Source organism: Salvia hispanica, chromosome 6 (assembly GCF_029641045.1).
Source record: "Salvia hispanica isolate PSC_SH4W2 chromosome 6, Shi_PSC_v1, whole genome shotgun sequence".
NCBI lineage: Eukaryota > Viridiplantae > Streptophyta > Magnoliopsida > Lamiales > Lamiaceae > Salvia > Salvia hispanica.
Window position 1 is genome coordinate 48,137,467 of NC_142697.1, and position 21,802 is coordinate 48,159,268.

Sequence of the window (21,802 nt, forward strand, 5' to 3'; positions counted from 1 at the left end):
TATATACATTTAACCAAGTGACATACTAACTATTTAGGAGTATTATATTGTTAACTCAATGCTTAATTGCTAACCACAATTCAATAATAGCTATTAGATATTCAAATTAAAGGCCTAGATCATCAACCACAAAATGTCAATACGATCAACAAAAAACGTCAATAAGGCCATAGAATTAATTCCAAAAAATATCAATAGGGGTATTAATGTCAGTTAGTTATAACTAACTTTTAAAAGAAATCCCAAAACTTTAAATTCATATAACATATATCAAATTAAAGATAATTTTGTAAGGATTCCAACGATATACTACATGTATATGTTCCGACGTCAAAATTTGAAAAAAAAAATCTAGAATTTTCGTATTTTTCGTACACAGGTTAATGTTAATGCAGCTAAGATAATATGTCAATATAAAGCATATACAATGTCAATCCTAAATTGTGTTAACATTCTCAAAGCATTGTGTTGATATTTTCGAAACACTATATTGACATTTTCATCCAAAACCCTAATTTGGAGTTTTTTTTCTTTTTCGATTTAATTAATAAAAATGAAAATTATACGAGGCAAATTGTAGACCACACGTTTTCTAAAATCATGTGATCTTAAATTAGTTGTAATTAACAATTAAATGATATGTTAGCAATTGATCACTCACCTTCAGTATTTTATGTAAATAGTTTATGTTGAAATAACACTCAATGCCCCTTATACTCTCATCAATAAAAAATCATACATACATAATATATTAAGCAGTAAAAAGTTGTTAACTTGAAAAAATATTTAGCACAAATAGCTCAGACAGGAATAGATTCTAAGTACTTAGGTCAAATTGAAATCTCTAATTTTATTAAAAAAAATATTTCGTCTATATGCTATTCATAATACAATATTCATGTAAAGCTATAGCACTACTAATCTTTTTCTCCCTAAAGTAATACGAGCGACGTGCGAACAAACTACATAATTCAACATAATTATAATACGAATAAAGTATTAGGCACCCAATCTTCTTATATTATTGCAACATACACATGAATCTCGCCTAAAAATCTCAATATAATCACATTTGAGAAAGGAAAAAAACACGTTATATATTTAGAAAAAAAATCAACCCATAATCTTGTACTAGTATTTAAATATCAAGACCAAAAAATAACATTATTATGTATAAAGTATAATTTTGATACCTCAAGAATTTGTCATTAGCATTATTTATTTTATTTTATATATTTAGTGATATATTTTTATACAACATCATAAAAGTAAGTTCTTTTTATGCAAATTTATAACTAAATTGATTCATTAAATTGTAAAGCAAATAAATAGTCCAACTTATCGTAAATTCCAATCTAATTAGTAATCAAAGTCACACTATGCTTTATAGTAAGTTGGTTTTAGTTCATCTTACCCCATAGTAATTAAGTTGACAAAAAAAGTCTACGTATATTATGTCTCTAACCACAATAAAAGAAATTAATTACACCCCACAAATAAATAAATACAGTAAGTAAATTAAAACTTTTGACTTTTCGTAAACTACAATCAAATAAATTTTAACGTTTACTATATATACTAGTCCAAAAAAGACACTAGAATTATCTTCAAATGAAAAATCTTATGACAAACATAAATTAGAAATAAATAAATGAGGTGCTCTAAAGCAAAGTATAATATTCATTGAACTTGATGACAAACATAAACTTAAAAAGAAATAAATAGATGAATAATTTAGTTCTACTAACCCACTAACTGATTATTACTACTACTATTTATTAAAAAATCAGCCGTGTCGACTTATTGCTTTTATACCTTAATGTGGATAAATACAAATTAAATATTTATTGTTCATCAATAAAGTTTCCACCCAACTCTCTTGTGAATCTCCTCCACCTCCACTATATATTAAAGTACTACGTACATTTTCACACACAAAACACACCATCAACATCCTATATTCACAATTACATCCATCTATATTGAATAATGACGGATATAGGCGATCAAGAAATTAAATTTAATGAAGTTTTAGAAATTTATAAAAGAGAAAAAATTAAAAATTGAGATAACTTTAGTAAGAGTTTAGCCCTTCAAGCCCTTCCCTTAGATATATGTCTTTGTTGTTCTACTAAATTTGTTTTTTGAACTATCATTCACTACGACGTGAGATAACTTAGCTGGAGTTCACTCAATTGTTCGTCCGCTTAATAACAACGATCAACATATTGCATCCGCCTTCGATATACGTGTGATGAACTAAAAACCTGACAACGCTTATTTCTACAAGGAGAAAGAAGAGTCTATTAAGACGACTATTCCCTAAATTAAAACTGACAACGATTTTGTACAATCGTATATAACCCACAAATTTCGATTTTGAGATCCACCATGACTCGTATCCCGCCGTAGAAAAGGAAAGATTAAAAAAAGGGAAATAGCCAATCATACTAAGAATAACTTACCAAATTGATCTTGTAGATATGTCAAGATTTTTCTAAGAGCATCTCCAACGGCGGACGTCATGGAAGTCCGACCGGACGTCCGCCGTAGTGAGGAAAATGGTAGGACACGGACGTCCCGTGCGCCCGTCGGATGGGCTCGGATATCCGACCGACGGGCGGGCGGACGTCCGACAAAAAATTAATTTTTTTTTTATTAAAAAACTCCATAAATACAGCTCGTTGAAATTTTAATTCCGTAAATTGAATAATTGTGAATTTAATTGCGCGAAGTCCTAGTGATGTGAATGAGAAGTCCTAGTGATGAAATGACGTGGCAGGAAGTTTTTGTGGAAAGTCCTTGTGGAAGTCTTAGTAGGAAGGGCGCCACCGGAGATGCTCTAATGTTTGCATAATCAAATGCATATGGAAGGACAATTTGGTCATTTACCTATATTCCCTCTAATCCTTCTACCCACGAACAAACCACTTTTCCTCTTTATTCTTGTCACACATAATAAATTCTTTTTCCACACACATAAATTAATTATTTTATTACCATTATTTTTCTAATTAAACTAAATTTTAAAAAAGAAATAAAGAGAGAAAAGTGAAAAATGCAATTTACATGATCCGCCGAGATCCTTGGCTTGTGCATATATAGGGGCGGGAAGGTGATCGTCATTCCTCACTTCTCGCTGCTCAATTCCAATTTTCTTGGTCTAAATCACTTCCTCTCTCATTCATTACAGTTTCCTCTTGTTTTCAAGGGGTAACATTTTGATTTTTTTTTGAATTCTTTTTTCTCCGGTGAATCTGAGCCAAATAACTGCAAGATGTAAGTTTTCTGAGATCTTATTCGCTAGATCTGTTCCGCGGTTCTGACTTTTTGTAATTGTTGTTGTTGAGAATTCAATGCGTTTGTTTTGTTGTGTTAATTCCAGATCTAATTCGTGTAATTTAGTGTCGGTGTCGGTTTGAGTTCGTGCTTGCTGATCAGTAATCGATAATGTTTGATTTGATTGGATTCTGAAAGTTTAGCTGGTGATTTTGTTGTTTGATTTGGGGATGGTTAGCTAGCTTAATCGTGCTTAATTACTTTCTGGTATGGAAATGCCATGCGTTTCATGATCTAGACTAGGTTTTTTTTTTCTACATTGGGGGAAAAATGATGATTTTTGGTGATTTTGGTGAAAATTGTTTGTTTTTGTTAGATCCTTGTGGATTTTGTTGTTTGATTTAGGGATAGTTAGTTAACTTAATCATGCTTTTAATTGCTTCGTGCTATGGAAATGCTTTGTATTTGATGATCTAGACTAGGTTTTGTTTTCTACGATGGGGAAAAACGGATGATTTTTGGCGATTTCTGCAGAAATTGTTTCTTTTTATATCAGATTTTGAGATGGAAAAACTTGATATTGTTAGTTTGCTTTTTGACTGAGGATGGAGTGAACATTTAGGTTTCGAATTGATTTCATAGATTCTGATATTTATGCACAAATTTGTTGCAGAATCCCCTGGTGAAAATGTCGACGTACACGCCCAAGAATATCCTTGTTACAGGAGCTGCCGGATTCATCGCATCACATGTTGCGAATAGGCTAGTTCGGAACTACCCTGAGTATAAGATCATTGTTCTTGACAAACTTGATTACTGCTCCAATCTGAAAAACCTGATGCCATCCAACTCTTCTCCCAACTTCAAGTTTGTTAAGGGAGACATCGGTAGTGCTGACCTCGTGAACTACCTTCTCATCACGGAGAATATTGATACCATTATGCACTTTGCTGCCCAGACTCATGTTGATAATTCGTTCGGCAACAGCTTTGAGTTCACCAAGAACAACATCTATGGCACCCATGTCCTGTTGGAGGCTTGCAAGGTGACTGGAAGTCAGATCAGGAGGTTTATCCATGTCAGCACTGACGAGGTCTATGGGGAGACGGATGAGGATGCCGTTGTTGGCAACCATGAGGCGTCACAGCTGCTTCCCACGAATCCTTACTCGGCCACGAAGGCAGGGGCGGAGATGCTTGTCATGGCCTATGGTAGATCTTATGGATTGCCTGTGATCACGACCCGTGGGAACAATGTTTATGGCCCGAATCAGTTCCCCGAGAAGTTGATCCCCAAGTTTATCCTCTTGGCCTTGAGAGGGCAGACGCTTCCTATCCATGGCGATGGCTCTAATGTGCGGAGTTATCTTTACTGCGAGGATGTTGCGGAGGCATTTGAAGTGGTTCTCCACAAGGGAGAAGTCGGCCACGTGTACAACATTGGGACGAAGAAGGAAAGAAGGGTCATCGATGTTGCTCAAGATATATGCAAGCTGTTTAACATGGATGCTGATAAGAGCATTGAGTTTGTGGAGAATAGGCCTTTCAATGATCAGAGGTATTTCCTTGATGATGAGAAGCTGAAGAATATCGGTTGGGCCGAGAGGACCACTTGGGAAGATGGGTTGAGGAAGACGATGGAGTGGTACATTAGCAACCCCGACTGGTGGGGTGATGTCTCTGGTGCTCTGATACCTCACCCTAGAATGTTGATGATGCCCGGTGGCGCAGAGAGAGTGTCTGAGCAGTCTGAATCGGGATTGTCTGGTAACGATAACCAGTCTAAGTTGTTGGTCCCGGATGCCAAAACCAGCGCCTCGCCTCAGAAACCAGCCTTCAAGTTCTTGATCTACGGCAGGACAGGGTGGCTCGGGGGTTTGCTTGGGAAGCTGTGTGAGAAACAGGGGATCCCTTACGAATATGGGAAGGGGCGTTTACAGGATCGTGCTTCACTTATGGCTGATATTGCTGCGGTTAAGCCTACTCATGTGTTCAACGCTGCTGGTGTAACGGGTAGACCAAATGTTGATTGGTGTGAATCTCACAAGACGGAGACAATTCGTACCAACGTCATCGGTACATTGACTCTTGCAGATGTCTGCAGAGAGAAAGGTCTTCTAGTGATGAACTATGCAACTGGCTGTATATTCGAGTATGATGCTACACACCCCGAAGGCTCTGGGATCGGGTTTAAGGAAGAAGACACACCCAATTTCGCTGGCTCGTACTATTCCAAGACCAAAGCCATGGTAATATTATGAACACTCCTCAACATAAGCAGCATTACATCTTATTCTGCTTTGTATACTGATTCTTGATGTATAATCTGTAGGTCGAGGATCTCCTGAAAGAGTTCGAGAACGTGTGCACACTAAGAGTCCGGATGCCAATATCCTCCGACCTAGAGAACCCACGCAATTTCATCACAAAGATCTCTCGGTACAACAAGGTGGTGAACATCCCCAACAGCATGACAGTCTTGGATGAGCTTCTCCCAATCTCAATCGAGATGGCCAAGCGGAACCTCAGTGGCATATGGAACTTCACCAACCCTGGTGTCATCAGCCACAACGAGATCCTCGAGATGTACAAGAAGTACATCAACCCGGAGTTCACGTGGAGCAACTTCACGCTCGAGGAGCAAGCCAAGGTGATCGTTGCTGCGAGGAGTAACAACGAGATGGATGCCTCCAAGCTGAAGAAGGAGTTCCCGGAGCTGCTATCCATCCAGGAGTCGTTGATCAAGTACGTTTTCGAGCCCAATAAGAAAACCTCTGCTGCTTGAGGGTTGTTCAAATCTGTATACCTGTGGCATACACTGTATTACATATTGTATTAGTCATTACTGCACCTTGTTGTTACTCTCTTTTATTCCTATATGTTAGTTTTCTAGCTACTTGTTTTTGAATTTTAGAGTGTACAACTCTGAGATTGGTTATTTACGGTTTGATTTATACAATGTTTGATTTATTCTTCATTTTCTATAATACAGTATAACTCAATTATTTGCAGCTGAGAGGTCTGCCCTGTTTGAAAAGTGAAAATAGGCAATGCAAAAGCGTTAAAGTGTATTAGCAACTCTGTAACTATAATAACTAACTATTCTTTGCTCTTCATTTAATCCACCAAAGTCAATTTTAATGAATTGTCTAATTATTTTAAACTCTCCCTAAGTTTATTAGAAATAAGTAATAAGTTTACTAAATTGGGAATATTGATTAATACTGTATTATTTATGTTTATTTTGAGTACATGTTTTTTAATTATGTAAATATTTTAATTAAAATAAAATTTTACTTCTACTTTTCATCTATTCGGCATTTAAGTAGAATTTGCATTTTTCGATTACTCACAAAATTAAAGATATAATAAAATGGCGAATTAAAGTAAAAAAAAAGGATTATTTCAGCCGTATTTTAATTTATTATGAATTTGTTTTTTAAAAAGTGAATATTTTGGATCAAATTATTTTAGTTATATATTTAGGATCAAAATCACTTTTAAAAAAATAAAATAGTGATATAAATTTAGTTGTTGAGTTTGCTACAGATGGATAGTAGTATTTGAAATTCATAAACTAAATTGAGCAAAAATTTAAATTTTATGTTCCTAATTGATTTCCAAAATAATGAGATAAACCATCAAACTTCACGATTTTTCTGATAATCTGATTTTCATATACATAATGCTCTTTCGTCCTTGAAAATTTGTCACCTATTTTCTTTTTCGTCTGTCCCTAAAAATTTGTAGCCTTTCACTTTTACCATTTTTTATATTGAACCTCATATTCCACTAACTCAATCTCACTTACATTTTATTATAAAACTAATATATAAAAGTAGGACCCACATGCTACCAACTTTTCAACCCACTTTCTACTCTCTCCGTCCCCAAATAAGAGTTACTAATTTCTATTTTGGTCCATCCCCAATTAAGAGTAACACTTCACTTTTACCATAAATGGTAAGTAGGTCCCACATTCCACTAACTCATCTCACTCACATTTTACCGTAAACCCAATATAAAAAAGTGGGTCCCACATTCTATAACTCTTTCAACCAACTTTTCTTTACATTTCTTAAAACCGTGTCAGGTCAAAGTGCTACTCTTAATGGGAGACGGAAGGAGTATTACATTTCTTAAAACCCGTGTCGGGTCAAACGGTGACAAATCATGAGGGGTGCATAACTTTGTGATTTTATTAATATCTGAGATTCTGAATCATCCAGTCACCTTCTTTCTATGCAGACTATCTGACTGTATGCAGAGGCCCTTCCTCACCTCCACTTCACCTCACATCCTGCCAAACTGCGCACACATCGACACTTGTGATCACCCGCTTTCTACAAGTATCAACCTCATGCGCAAAAGCAACTATTCCCCACCGCCCGCACCATCTTCTCTCTCCCGATCAGCCCCACCTCTTCACCAAAAATCAATGAAGATCCAGTGCAGCGTCTGCGAGGCGGCGGAGGCGACGGTGCTCTGCTGCGCCGACGACGCGGCGATGTGCGCCGACTGCGATCAGAAGGTGCACGCCGCCAACAGGCTCTCTGGCAAGCACCAGAGGGTTCCTCTCTCCGCTTCTTCGTCGAAGATGCCCAAGTGTGACGTGTGCCAGGTGAGATCGATCTCGAATTTTGCAGATCTCGGTTGACTGTTCTGTTTTCTGCATTCAATGTGTTTGATGTTTGGGTTGTTTGAAGCTATGAACAAAACCTGATCTAACGGGGATTGAATTATGAATTGAATTACTTAATCGTATATACTTAGCTTTTTTGTAGCGTTTTCGATGGAAATTGAACTGTCGTGAGTTATAGCTGTTGGAGATTCGAGCTTCCATAGATGTTTAGTTGAAGACTAGCTAATCTGTAGAAATATTGGAGAACATTATTTCAGAAGGAGGTAGATTTATTAGATTTAAATGATTTGCGATATGAAGTGAACGAACGATAAAATAGACGTTGAGTTGAAGACTAGCTAATAAGTAGACATGGCGGCACGGAACATGGTTTTGGAAGAAGGAAGATCTACTTGATGGAAATGGTTTGAGTTAAGCGAATGAGCGGGAAATGAGAGTTTTTTTTTTACTTTGAATAGGTAAAGTTGCAATTTTACCATAAAACAACGTTAACGTTTGTTTGATGTATTCTTAAAAAATTCGTGACACGTTCAAGACATAATTTTGGAAGGAGGCGGATCTATCAGATGAAAATGGTGGTTTGCTTTCTTGCGAATGAACCGCTACTACCAAATTGCTGGCGTGATGTTTGATTCAGTTAAAGAATAGAGAAAAGGAAAAGCACGCCTTTGTTAATAAAAGCACGTTGCTTCAAAGTACAACTATTGCAGCTTCTTCTTCATCTCTAGCTTCTAACGGCCAGTATGCTAAAATATTGAACAAAGTATAATTTATTCGACTGAGCTATAGGTTTTGATATTTGAATTCCATGTATGAAGGAAACAGCAGGATACTTCTTTTGCCTTGAGGACCGAGCTCTACTTTGCAGAAGATGTGATATTGCTACGCACACTGCAAATCGTTTGGTCTCTGCTCATCAGAGGTTCTTGCTCACTGGAGTTAAAGTAGGTCTCGAAGCAGCCAAACTTGATCCACCAGTGTCCTCAGGGACTAAACGTTCTCAATCAATCGATAAAACCTCAGGATCAAACCCCCCTCTTGCTCCGAGGAGTACTACCATGCAGGTAGCAGCAACTGATCAATCCAATAAAACTCTGCCTGTCCAAACCACTGTAGGTGGGGATATTTCATTGTCGAAGCAGCCTATTCTGGGCAGCTCGAAAACTAAAAGCTTTTCACAGTGGGAGTTGGATGAATTCCTTGAGCTTGGGGACTCCGGTCTTGAGTTCATGGATCCTGCGCTATCCAAGGTACGTTCTGCTCGTACAAATATGCGTTTTGGACAGAAAAATGATGATTTTCGATTAGATTCTACTCTTTTCCATCTTGTTATTGCCATAATATTTACTAAGCATGGATGATATTCCCGATTGTAGAGTAATCTAAAGATTAGAAGTGGCATACTCATTTGATGTGAAGTGATAGCTCAAGGTATTGTGTCAGAGAAACCTTTGAAAGATGTATAACATAAGATTTAATGGTGTCATTTTATAAGGTTGAATGGTTTTAACATATAGTTTTTTCTGTCTAGTTTGATAAAGCTTGATGATTTCATAAGTGGTAAAACTGAATACATTTAAATGGGTTTTCTATTAATGGTGATTTTATTTGATCCCACTACAGTGATGATGGAGGTTAGGGCAGTTGAGATTCGGTGTCCCGTTGGGTACCATTTTAAATTTTTTTTAAATATAGTTTTACTTTTTTTTCTTCAATTACAGTTTCTTCACACTTGTTGGGTGGCACATCACAAGATTTATGAGTTGTTGTTTAGTGTGTTTAGGTAGGGAGAGAAAAATGTGATTAGAGTATTAATGAAATAGAAAAGATAATTGAATGTATTGATGATAGTTTAGGTTTACATTTTCCAAAAAATGAAAGTGTGACATCTAGAATAAAAAAGAAAGTGAGACGCCTAATTGATTGTGGGAACAAGAGGGAGTATTTGGAATGCCGTTACCCATTAATCTTATTTCTTTGAAATGAATTGTATTTCTATATTTTGTTATATAAACTTAATGTAGCCTTCAAATAATTGTATGCTACAGTCGGATCGCTCGTCTCTCCTGAGAGTTACTGATTTGGAAGTCGAGGGTGACGAGTGTCTGGGTCAGTCGCCGAATGCTTTCTGGACGGTGCCAGAGGTTCCATCTTCCCCGACAGCATCCGGGCTTGCCTGGCCCAAGATTCCTCAGACCCCACCCGATTCTGCTGCCTTCGTGCCCGATTCTGCTGCCATCGTGCCCGGTATCATCTCCTTACCTGCACGCTTCCCCGGTGGTGAAAATTTGTTTTGAGTAACCCCCTCTGCAATATTACTTTTCACTTATACTGTGTCTTATGTCACATTAGCTAGTTTTGTAGGGCTATGAATATGAGTATTCTTACCAAATAATGTTGAATTCCTACTTGTAAATATTGTATGCAATTTGCAAACAGAGTTGTTTTACTGTGGTCTTGATCCTAAACTAACTTGCACCATTCATAATTAGTTAAACAGTCAGTAAGATTAGGTGGTTGGGCCTCAACTGTAGTGATTGGGTTGGGCTCAAAATCAGTAGTTGATGGGCTCAAAATTGGGGGTGAGCAAAAAAACCGAATATCCGAACCGAACCAAACCGAAATTTTGAAATTCGGTTCGTTTTTTTTGGTTTTTCGGTTCGGTATTTTAAAAATAAAAAAAATTCGGTTTTTCGATTCGATTCGGTTCGGTTCGGGCGAAAAAAAAACCGAAAAACCGAATTATATTTTAAATATAATATTATATATATTTATTCTATTAATTTAAATATATTATATCATATACTCCATATTCTTTAAATATATTTTATATAGTACTATGTATTATATATATTCTATTAATTTTATATTGTATATTTATATTATATTAGTATATAAAAATAAATAAATTATATATATTAATATATACTCCACATTTTTTTTGGTTTTTCAGTTTAATTCGGTTTTTTATGTTCGATTTTTCGGTTTTTCGGTTTTCGGTTCGGTTCGGTTTTAATTTTCAAGGAAATTCGGTTTTACGGTTCGATTCGGTTTGGTCAAAAACCGAATGCACACCCCTACTCAAAATCATTAATTTGCTACTGAAGAATACTATTGTGTTTATTACAAAATGATAAAAAATTAACACATTGATTGTCATTTATCACTCTCACAGAGTGGTACCATAATAATAACATAACATTGAAAAAAGTCTATTAATTATTTCTCCTCCAATGGCGAGTTGTAGAATATCCAAGATCAATCTGTTTTCTTCTTTATCTTTCCAGATTCTTTCTCTGCATTATTGATCCTTCCTCTCCTCTTAACTTCTCAGCCTTCCTTCCTCCTCTGATTTTGCCGAAACAAACAACAAAATTTGATCAAACCAGAAAAAAAAACAGAGTCCTTACATGGCGGCGACGGCTTATGCTTCTCTAGTGTCGTTGTCGAATACTATGGATCTGATCCTGATTCATCCTCACCTCTCGACTTGTTTCGAAAACTACCAGCTCCAATCTCTTCGCGAAATTGTTGATTTCCTTGTCGATTTTGTGGAGAATTATTCAGAAGCTGAAAATCTGATGAGGCGAGTCGCGGATGCAGCTCATGAGGCTGAAGACTTGATCGAAGTTGAAGCTGCTGATCGAATTCGTGGTAAATATACTACCAAGAGTGTAAAGATGCAGCTCCGTCGTCTTGAGAAAATGGTACAAGAGATGAGCTACATCAAGGAAAAAGTCATCAAGTTTAAAGAGGAAACTGGATTCGTAAGATCCATGCGTCGTCCATCACCACCACCATCGTCATCTTCAGCTCGTTGTGCAGCTAAGAAGACTACCATGCTGGGGTTCGACCGCTATGTGGCGCAGCTTCTGGATGAGCTCATTGGATATGATTCCCGGAGGATACTCCCGATTGTCGGAATGGGAGGAATTGGTAAGACCACTCTTGCCAGAAATGTTTATGAAAATTCACTTGTGGTGTATCATTTCGATGTTTGTGCTTGGGTTACTGTATCGCAAGAATATAGTGCAAGTGATATGCTTTCACAGGCACTTTCTTGCCTTGGGGGGTCAAGTAATAAAGATGATGATGAATTAGGTGAAGAGTTACATCGAACTTTATATGGTCGGAGATATTTGATTGTACTGGATGATGTGTGGAGTGTCGCGGCTTGGGAAAAGATAAAGTCTTTCTTCCCAGAAAACGGTAATGGAAGCCGAATTGTTGTGACGACCCGTCAACAAGAAGTGGTTAATTACTTTGGCTCCTCCTCACTTTTTGTTGATTTTCTTGATTATAAACATAGTTGGGACCTTTTTTGTGAAGTGACATTTGCAGAACAGAACTGTCTTCCTCAATTGGAAGGAATCGCGGAGAAGATTGTCCGAAAATGCAGAGGACTTCCACTTGCGATCCGAGTGATAGGAGGGCTTCTTGGAAAATCACCGAGGACACAAGAGTATTGGGAGGAAATCGCGAAAGACAAGAGCTTGGTTCTCGAATATTCAAGTGAGGGCAGCAAACCTTCTAGCATTCTATATATGAGTTACAAGCATTTGCCTGTTTGGTTGAAATCATGTTTTCTCTACTTGGGATTATTTCCTGAAGACCATAAGATAGACGTGTCGCGTCTTATTAAGTTATGGGTCGCTGAGGGATTTATAAAACAAACTAAAACCCGAAGTTTGGAACAAGTTGCGAAGAGTTACATAAAGGAACTTGTCGATAGGAATCTTCTTTTAGTTGGTGAGTTGACGAAACACAAGAAAGTTCTCTATTATTGCCTTCATGATCTTGTAAGAGAGCTATGCATAAAAACGGCCGAGAACGAAGACTTCTATTGTTTGCAAAGAGCGGTAGACGGAAAGAATCAATTCGGATCACCATTGAAGTCTAGATTGTTGAGAGTGGTTGTTGATGATCGCGAGAGTAGCCTAGACAATACTTTTAAACGAGTTAACTTACGTTATGTATCTCGCTTTTACAAAATAAATAGCATGTCGATTCCTTCGTCAATATCACTATGTTGGAGTCTGCAAACGTTGATTGTGAAATACTGGTCTCCGGTCGTTGTACCATTCGAGATTTGGAAGATGCCGCAACTTAGGCACATCGATATCGACCCAATCATGCGTCTTCCTCATCCTCCTTCACGCGACAAAGTTGTTTTACACAACTTACAGACACTCAAGATAGTAGACAATCTCATTGTCACCGAAGAGGCGTGTGCCAGAATACCCAACGTTCGAGAATTGGATGTTGTATACCACTCCTTTGAGGAGCATGTTGAGCTAGGTTGGTCTTTCCATCTGCATAACGTCGTCCGCTTAAGCAAGCTTGAATCGCTAAGCATACGTGGCACGAGAGAGCGATACGTAGGTGATCTTTTCGGGAGTCTCACGCTGCCTAATTCCCTCACCGAGCTCACATTAGACAATTGCTATATCGCATGGAGCGGTATGGCAATGGTTGCCTATTTGCCTCGTCTTCAACTTCTTCGCCTGAAAGGGCAAGCGATGGTGGGATCGGAGTGGAAGTTTGTTAAAGAGGAATTTCGTGGCTTGAAACATCTTACCATTTCTGATAGTTATGAGCTGATAAGTTGGATTGCAGACAAGTCCAATTTTCCAGTGTTGGAGACGCTTTATCTTTTGAATTTAAAGAAATTGGAGGAGATTCCTTGGGACATTGGAGAGATCCCTACACTTGAAAAAATAAGTGTTGTTAATTGTTCGGAATCAGCGAGGATGTCAGCAATAAAGATTCTAGAGGAGCAAGAGAATCTTGGAAATCAAGATCTTCAAGTTGAAATTGATCAGAGGAACCAGATCCGGGGACTCTACGAGTCCCCGAATCTCCACTTTGTCTGAGAGATTTTAGGGAGAGATTGTAATTCTTTGCCATTACAAAGTGAAACGGATCAAACTTATTATCATGTACCACAGAAAATAAAAAGACAAATATCAAAAGTCATTGTATTTCTTGAAAGTTAAGTCATACTCCCTCCGTCCCAAGATAAACGACTCATATTCCTTTTTGGGACGTCCCAAGATAAGTGACTCATTTCCTTTTTTGGTATTCTCTCTCTTACTTTATTAACTCTCTTACTTTATTCACTTTCCACTCTACTAACAAAATCTCATTTTCTTAAATCTCGTGCCGAAAAGTTTGTGCTCACTTATCTGGAGACGGAGGAAGTACAAAACATGACCGGGCCCATGAATTAAGCCCGACTCAACTGAATAATTAAAATATGTTGTCCTAACAAAATAACCTTAAATACTAATTAAATAAAACATAAAAAGGACAAGCTCAATGGGGAACATAATCCTCGTATCGCTTGGGGCGCCGTCGGTTGCGCTGTGGTCGTCCAGCAGGGGCTGGCGGCTCTACCTCGTCCGCAATCTGCTCAACTTGTGCTCGTGGTTGCATACGCGTTTGAAACGAGATCACATTCTCGCCTCCAAAATTCTTGAGTGAGAAAAGGCTAGGAGTAAAAATGGTGGCCTCCCAATCGTCAAACATACCGACTCGTTGAGTGGTTTTCGTCTTGTTGGAGTAGTAGACGAGACATGTGTCGTCTAGAAACATCAAAACATCACCATTTTTGTAAACTTTGATTGGAGCAACAATCATATGTTCTATTTCAAACTCATAATCACAATCAATCCTAATCTGGTGCTTGGTCCAAGATTCCTCGACTTGGTATTCCTTCATCGACCAGATGACGAAATATTCGCTTTCGCCTAGAGCGTAAGACAAAAACAAAGGCAGCCCCACACTCAATCTCAAGCACCAAGGACTTTCATCTCCAGCATGTCCATGTGCATCGGGAGCAGAGAAGACGCTAAAAGATTCTGTTTCAACATCAAAAGCACAAATCCTTAAGGTTTTATCAGCTCTATCAATATTATATACCACCCAATGGGGGTTTCCATTACACACAGTGTAATAATCTTGGTCATCGAATCGACAACCAGAAGTCGCGCCAGCTTCAATGCGCCTCCATGTTCCTGTTCCGAGGGTGTATACATGATGATACTCAGCACCAGGATTGACACAGACAACCTTATATTGCCCAATTTTGCTCACACCGAATCCAAAATACAACCACTTGTCCACTGTGGATGCATGAGGGCAGCAGAGATCGATATACTCACGAGTTAGAGGATTGCATATGTAACTATGACACTCCCTTTGTGTGTATAGAAGAAGCAAACCATTAGTTTGCTGAACCTGAGTTGGCCACCTTGCACGGTAAGGGATTTGAATAGTTGTGAGGGGATGGAAGTGAAGAGCATCCACTTCATCTTCGTCGTCAAATTCCCAAACGGTGTATAGAGTTGAGTTCACCGGCTCCAGCAGCGTTCGAAGTATGGTGAATGGGGTTTTTATTTTGGATTTGACGAAATCGAAATAGTCCGACTCTATGAGATCGAGCCATGCTTTGCAGACGCATTTGCTGATTGAAATGCTTCGGATTGGGAGCCGTGAGAGGATGTTGATGCTGATTTCTGATGGTAGATTTCTAAAGAAATCTTGCCTCCCCATCAATGGTACAAATGGATGGAAGAAAAAAAACAAATTCTTATGAACAAAGGAGATCGCCATTTTTATAAGTCAAAGTGTTGCCATATTTAAGGTTTCCACTTACGTTATTGTCTCTATTTCTTACCATAAAAATACTATCTTTATGGTTTAGAATTATGGTAGCATAATATTTCACCAATATAGATTTTTTTTCTATGTTATATTACAAATTAAGATTTAGAATTACATATAGTATGGTACTGTATTAATTTCTATGTATAGATCCTTTCCACTTGTAAAAAAATCACACCAACTCATATTGTGAATATGATACGTACAAATATCTTAATTGAAGATATGGAGAAGATTACAAGATATGGAATATATATTTATTATTTTTCCATTAGTTATATTTATCTTGTTATTTTATTCAAATAAGTTAGTAACTGATTTGTGTAGATTTTAACAAATGGTATATATTATTGACAAAAAAATGGCGGAAAAGAAAACATAAAAATAATGCACAGTTTCATACTAAAAAGGGCAAAACTGACATTTAAAACAGTTTCCCAAAAACGATCACTTTATATAATGATAGATTCTTATTGTGAAACCTAAACAATTCACATGTATATTTATTTTTACTGTTTTTTCTAATCTTTTAATGCATCTTTTACATTTTTATCATTTTAGTTTTTTTAAAAGCATTCTAATGCATTTGTAACTTAACCAATTCAAACATATGTTTATTTTTTCTATTTTTTTCAAATTTATTAAAGCATTTTTTATATCTTCATCATTTTAGCTTTTATAAATATTTATATTTTAATTCCACATTGTTTCATTATAATATACTTCCTCTGTCCCATTGGAAACGAAACGTTTTCCTTTTTAGTTTGTCCCATTAAAAACGAAATGTTTCCTAAAATAGAAACATCTCTATCTCTACTTTTTCATCTATCTTACTTTACCCTCTCTTCATTTACTTACAAAACAACACTACATAAAAACTCGTGCCGATTTCCAAATGTTGCATATTTAATGGGACGGAGGGAGTAGTAATTAGTTTTTATCTTCCCAATCCCCTTATAATGCACATCTTTACGATGTTCTTAATAACAAATACTAGTATAAAATTATAAATTTTAATTGAGAAAACAATTTAAATAAAATAAAAAGTCGTTATTCCTCTATTATTTCCGGGGAGAAAAGGAACATAATTATAATATTAGGTGGTGTTCGGTTGACAAGATAAAATAATACCAAGATATAGTCTAGGATTGAGTTGTAAGATTATTTTAGTCATAGGGGGTTAGCTAAGACTAACAATCCCATGATTATCCATCTAGGATTGAGTGGTGAGATTGAATCTCATGAACCAAACACACTACAAATTTAATCCCGGATACAATATTGCAAACCAAACGCCCCCAGTATGACTGAAGGTAGTCCAATAAGCAGGATCATTCTAACAATTCTCATTTAACTTAAACACAATTAAGAAATTGGAAAAAGGAAAACACAATTCTATGTTTAGAACATCCAATGAACCGAGCAGTTGTTAACTTAAGCATAATTTCCCATGAACTTGATGTCACTTATCATCTTAATGGCATGTTTGGTAGGGGTTTGTTCATGAATTTTCATCCCTAGATGAGTTATCACCCCTACCAAACATGGCCTAGTGCACTGATTATAAGATTAATCTAGAAGAGTCATATCTAGATTGAGATCGTAGTCGAGCTTTTATTACTCTAGCTCTCCATTTTTCAGAAGCCAAATAAAACTACACTAAGGTAATTAAATTAAATAAATTGGGCTAGTTTAATAAAGCCCACTATTTAATTAAGTTAAACATAAAAATGATCTCTTGCTATTTAATGGAGTTAACTAGGTTAAAAAAATTTGATCATAAGAATTTGTCGATTTATTCTTTTTCATCCATCAATTTCAACCATCAATGGGGATGCAAGATTTCTTCACAAATCTACCATCAGAAATCACTACCAACATCCTCTCACGGCTCCCCATCCGAAGCATTTCAATCAGCAAATGCGTCTGCAAATCATGGCTCGATCTCTTAGAGTCGGACTATTTCGATTTCGTCAAATCCAAATTCAAAACCCCACTCACCATTGTTCGAACGGAGCCGGAGTGGGATCCGGTGCAGGGGAAATCAATTCGGTGCACCATTTGGGAATTTGAAGACGAAGACGAAGCGAATGCTCTTCACTTCCATCCCCTCACAAATATTCGAATCCCTTACAGTGCACATCCACAGTCATCATGGGTTCAGCAAACTAATGGTTTGCTTCTTCTATGCACAGCAATGGATTGTCATAATTACATATGCAATCCTCTAACTCGTGAATATATCGATCTCGGCCGCCCTGATGTATCCCCAATGGGCGATGGGTTGTATTTTGGATTCGGTGTGAGCAAAATTGGGCAATATAAGGTTGTCTGTGTCAATCCTGGTGCTGAGTATCATCATGTATACACCCTCGGAACAGGAACATGGAGGCGCATTGAGGCTGGCGCGACATCTGGTTGTCGATTCCATTACCAAGATTATTACACTGTGTGTAATGGAAACCCCCATTGGGTGGTATATAATATTGATGAAGATGATAAAACCTTAAGGATTTGTGCTTTTGACGTTGAAACAGAATCTTTTAGCGTCTTCTCTGCTCCCAATGCACATGGACATGCTGGAGATGAAGGTCCTAGGTACATGAGATTGAGAGTTTTGGGGGGGGCTGCCTTTGTTTGTCTTACACTCTAGGCGAAAGCGAATATTTCGTCATCTGGTCGATGAAGGAATACCAAGTCGAGGAATCTTGGACCAAGCACCAGATTAGGATTGATACTGATTATCAGTTTCTAATTGAACATATGGTTGTTGCTCCGATCAAAGTTTACAAAAATGGTGATGTTTTGATGTTTCTGGATGACACATGCCTCGTCTACTACTCCAACAAGACGAGAACTACTCAACGAGTCGGTATGTTTGACATTACCCATGCCACCATTTTTACTCCTAGCCTTTTCTCACTCAAGAATTTTGGAGGCGAGAATGTGATCTCGTTTCAAACGCGTATGCAACCACAAGCACAAGTTGAGCAGATTGCGGACGAGGTAAAGCCGCCAGCCCCTGCCTGATACCGCAGCGGAAACGACGGCGCCCCAAGCCATACGAGGATTATGTTCCCCATTGAGCTTGACCTTTTTATGTTTTACTATTAATTACTCCATATTTAAATCATTTAAAGATTCATTTTGCCATTTTGTGCTGTCATGATTTATAGCACCATTTACTTTATTCTAGTTTTAGTACTTTATTAAATGCAGAAAATTGTGTTCTATTTAATATTTTAATTGTTAGTCAAACTTATAAGACAGCTTGTTTTTTTATTTTAGTGCCATGATACATTTGTCGTTTAGGTTTTATTTTAATGTACGACAAAAAAATAAACAGTGAAATGTCAAAAAGTCATTGTAATTCTTGAAGGTTAATATACTACTCCTAGTAAGTTTGATCTCCAGGAACGAATCGGCAAAGAAAACATGATCTGGCCCATGAATTAAGCCCGACCAACTGAATAATTAAATATATTGTCCTAACAAAATAAACTTAAATACTACTAGTATTAAATTAAATAAAACATAAAAAGGACAAGCTCAATGGGGAACATAATCCTCGTATCGCTTGGGGCGCCGTCGGTTGCGCTGTGGTCGTCCAGCAGGGGCTGGCGGCTCTACCTCGTCCGCAATCTGCTCAACTTGTGTTTGTGGTTGCATACGCGTTTGAAACGAGATCACATTCTCCCCTCCAAAATTCTTGAGTGAGAAAAGGCTAGGAGTAAAAATGGTGGCATGGGTAATGTCAAACATACCGACTCGTTGAGTAGTTTCCGTCTTGTTGGAGTAGTAGATGAGGCATACGTTTTTCAGAAACATCAAAACATCACCATTTTTGTAAACTTTGATTGGAGCAACAATCATATATTCCATTTCGAACTTACAATAACAATCAATCCTAATCTGGTGCTTGGTCCAAGATTCCTCGACTTGGTATTCCTTCATCGACCAGATGACGAAATATTCGCTTTCGCCTAGAGAGTAAGACAAACAAAGGCAGCCCCCCAAAACACTCAATCTCAAGCACCAAAGAGTTTCATCTCCAGCATGTCCACGTGCATCGGGCGCAGTGAAGATGCTAAAAGATTCTGTTTCAACATCAAAAGCCCAAATCCTAAAGGTTTTATCATCTTTATCAATATTATATACCATCCAATGGGGGTTTCCATTATATACAGTGTAATGATCTTCTGGGTCATTGTCACCGAATCGACAACCAGAAGTCGCACCAGCTTCAATGCGCCTCCATGTTCCTGTTCCGAGGGTGTATACATGATGATACTCAGCACCCGGATTGACACAGACGACCTTATATTGCCCACTTTTGCTCACACCGAATCCAAAATAAAACCCATCGCCCATTCGGGATACATCAGGGCTGCCGAGATCGATATATTCACGAGTTAGAGGATTGCATATGTAATTATGACGATCCATTTCTGTCCATAGAAGAAGCAAACCATTAGTTTGCTGAACCCAAAATGATCCCCATACATCGAGAGGGATTTGAATATCTGTGAGGCAGTGGAAGCGAAGAGCATCTGCTTTATCTTCGTCATCAAATTCCCAAATGGTGCACCGAGTTGAGTTCTCCTTTCGAAATATGGTGAACGGGGTTTTGATTTTGGATTTGACGAAATCAAAATAGTCCGACTCGAAGAGATCGAGCCATGATTTGCAGACGCATTTAGTGATTGAAATACTTCGGATAGGGAGCCGTGAGAGGATGCTGGTGGTGATTTCTGATGGTAGATTTGCGAAGAAATCTTGCCTCCCCATTAATGGTACAAATGGATGGAAGAAAAAGAAGAAATAAACAATTTCTTATGATCAAATTCTTATGAACAAAAGAGATCGATCATGCCCTTTTTATATGTCAAGAGTGTTGCCATATTTAATGTTTCCACTAATTACGTTTTTGTCTCAATATTTCTTACCATAAAAATACTATATTTATGGTTTAGAATTATGGTAGCATAATATTTCACCAATATAGATTTTTTTTCTATGTTTTATTATAAATTAAGATTTAGAATTACATATAGTAGTACTGTATTAATTTCTATGTATAGATCCTTCATGGATCCACTTGTAAAAAAAATCACACCAACTCATATTGTGAATATGATACGTACAAATATCTTCATTGAAGATATGGAGAAGATTACAAGATATGTTATATATCTTAATTGATTTATTATTATTCCATTATTTAACTTTATTTTGTTATTTTATTCAAACAAGTTAGTAATTGATTTGTTTAGATTTTAACTTGACAAAAAATGGTGGAAAAGAAAACATAAAAATGGTAGAAAATAATGAACAGTTTTCCGCCAAAAAAGAGCAAAACTGACATTTAAAAAAGTTTCAAAAATTCATATAATGATAGATTCTTATTGTGAAACCTACACAATTCACATGTATATTTATTTTTTCTGTTTTTTCTAATCTTTTAATGCATTTTTTACGCTTTCATCATTTTAGATTTTTTTAAATATTCTAATGCATTTGTAACTTAACCAATTCACACATATGTTTCTTTTTTCTATTTCTTTCAAATTTATTAAAGCATTTTTTTATCTCTTCATCATTTTAGCTTTTATAAATATTTATATTTTAATTCAATATTGTTTCATCATAATATAGTACTTAATTAGTTTTTATCTTCCCAATTCCCTTATAATGCACATCTTTACGATGTTTTTAATACAAAATACTCCATCCATTCCACAGTAATAGAGACATTTATTTTCGGCACAGAGATTAAGAAAAATTGTGTTAGGTGAGTTAAGTAAAGTAAAAGGATAATAAAGTGGAAAATGAAAAAGGTAGAGAAATGAAGAGAGAGTAAAGTAGATATAGAAAAACGTATTGACTTTTACTAAAAAGATAAATGACTCTGTTACAATGGAACGTACCAAAATGACAAAATAACTCTAGTACTATGGAACAGAGGTAGTATAAAATTATAAATTTTGATAGAGAAAACAATTTAAATAAAATAAAAAATAAGGTTGTCGACCCCCATATCTGCTAAGTGTTTATAACCCAACTCAGAATTAAATCCATGAACGCGAAATTACCAAATGTCACAATTATAAATACACCATTTACATATGATACCACCAAGATAAAAATATCGAAGCTTGTCATAAAATAGCAATTTAGAGGGTACTAATTAGTTATGCACTTGGCCTTGTTAGGGGAA

The 21,802-nt window shown here is 36.7% G+C and overlaps 6 protein-coding genes across 6 annotated transcripts; 4 read left to right on the forward strand and 2 right to left on the reverse strand.

The window, feature by feature from the left end:
* The first annotated feature begins 3,051 nt into the window (after positions 1-3,051).
* Positions 3,052-6,255, forward strand: LOC125205903 (trifunctional UDP-glucose 4,6-dehydratase/UDP-4-keto-6-deoxy-D-glucose 3,5-epimerase/UDP-4-keto-L-rhamnose-reductase RHM1-like). The gene is made up of 3 exons (XM_048105096.2): positions 3,052-3,279; positions 3,953-5,527; positions 5,611-6,255. Exons 2-3 carry the CDS (start codon positions 3,968-3,970, stop codon positions 6,061-6,063), a joined length of 2,013 nt encoding a protein of 670 aa, XP_047961053.2. The 5' UTR covers positions 3,052-3,279; positions 3,953-3,967; the 3' UTR covers positions 6,064-6,255.
* A 1,368-nt stretch (positions 6,256-7,623) lies between these two features.
* LOC125203858 (B-box zinc finger protein 22-like) lies at positions 7,624-10,369 on the forward strand. The gene is made up of 3 exons (XM_048102357.2): positions 7,624-7,899; positions 8,739-9,170; positions 9,969-10,369. Exons 1-3 carry the CDS (start codon positions 7,639-7,641, stop codon positions 10,215-10,217), a joined length of 942 nt encoding a protein of 313 aa, XP_047958314.2. The 5' UTR covers positions 7,624-7,638; the 3' UTR covers positions 10,218-10,369.
* A 750-nt stretch (positions 10,370-11,119) lies between these two features.
* Positions 11,120-13,847, forward strand: LOC125207061 (putative late blight resistance protein homolog R1B-16). Its single transcript, XM_089060246.1, has 2 exons — positions 11,120-11,856; positions 12,022-13,847. Exons 1-2 carry the CDS (start codon positions 11,331-11,333, stop codon positions 13,791-13,793), a joined length of 2,298 nt encoding a protein of 765 aa, XP_088916372.1. The 5' UTR covers positions 11,120-11,330; the 3' UTR covers positions 13,794-13,847.
* A 388-nt stretch (positions 13,848-14,235) lies between these two features.
* Positions 14,236-15,474, reverse strand: LOC125207062 (putative F-box protein At3g52320). Its single transcript, XM_048106265.2, has one exon. It carries the CDS (start codon positions 15,472-15,474, stop codon positions 14,236-14,238), a length of 1,239 nt encoding a protein of 412 aa, XP_047962222.2.
* Positions 15,475-17,413: 1,939 nt separating this feature from the next.
* On the forward strand, positions 17,414-18,615 carry LOC148924124 (putative F-box protein At5g62060). Its single transcript, XM_089061692.1, has 2 exons — positions 17,414-18,176; positions 18,239-18,615. Exons 1-2 carry the CDS (start codon positions 17,414-17,416, stop codon positions 18,613-18,615), a joined length of 1,140 nt encoding a protein of 379 aa, XP_088917818.1.
* Positions 18,616-19,134: 519 nt separating this feature from the next.
* LOC148924125 (putative F-box protein At1g46984) lies at positions 19,135-20,373 on the reverse strand. Its single transcript, XM_089061693.1, has one exon. The coding sequence runs from the start codon at positions 20,371-20,373 to the stop codon at positions 19,135-19,137; it is 1,239 nt and encodes a 412-aa protein (XP_088917819.1).
* Positions 20,374-21,802: the final 1,429 nt, after the last annotated feature.

Bases quoted from the DNA above. Each gene is read 5' to 3' on its own strand.
- LOC125207061 (XM_089060246.1), top strand. From the start codon at position 11,331: ATGGCGGCGACGGCTTATGCTTCTCTAGTGTCGTTGTCGAATACTATG. The intron at 11,857-12,021 runs GTAAGACCACTC...ATGATGAATTAG, and splicing joins TGTCGGAATGGGAGGAATTG to GTGAAGAGTTACATCGAACT.
- LOC125203858 (XM_048102357.2), top strand. From the start codon at position 7,639: ATGCGCAAAAGCAACTATTCCCCACCGCCCGCACCATCTTCTCTCTCC. The intron at 7,900-8,738 runs GTGAGATCGATC...CCATGTATGAAG, and splicing joins CCAAGTGTGACGTGTGCCAG to GAAACAGCAGGATACTTCTT. The intron at 9,171-9,968 runs GTACGTTCTGCT...TGTATGCTACAG, and splicing joins TGGATCCTGCGCTATCCAAG to TCGGATCGCTCGTCTCTCCT.
- LOC148924124 (XM_089061692.1), top strand. From the start codon at position 17,414: ATGGGGATGCAAGATTTCTTCACAAATCTACCATCAGAAATCACTACC. The intron at 18,177-18,238 runs GTCCTAGGTACA...CTTACACTCTAG, and splicing joins TGGACATGCTGGAGATGAAG to GCGAAAGCGAATATTTCGTC.
- LOC125205903 (XM_048105096.2), top strand. From the start codon at position 3,968: ATGTCGACGTACACGCCCAAGAATATCCTTGTTACAGGAGCTGCCGGA. The intron at 5,528-5,610 runs GTAATATTATGA...TATAATCTGTAG, and splicing joins ATTCCAAGACCAAAGCCATG to GTCGAGGATCTCCTGAAAGA.
- LOC148924125 (XM_089061693.1), bottom strand. From the start codon at position 20,373: ATGGGGAGGCAAGATTTCTTCGCAAATCTACCATCAGAAATCACCACC.
- LOC125207062 (XM_048106265.2), bottom strand. From the start codon at position 15,474: ATGGGGAGGCAAGATTTCTTTAGAAATCTACCATCAGAAATCAGCATC.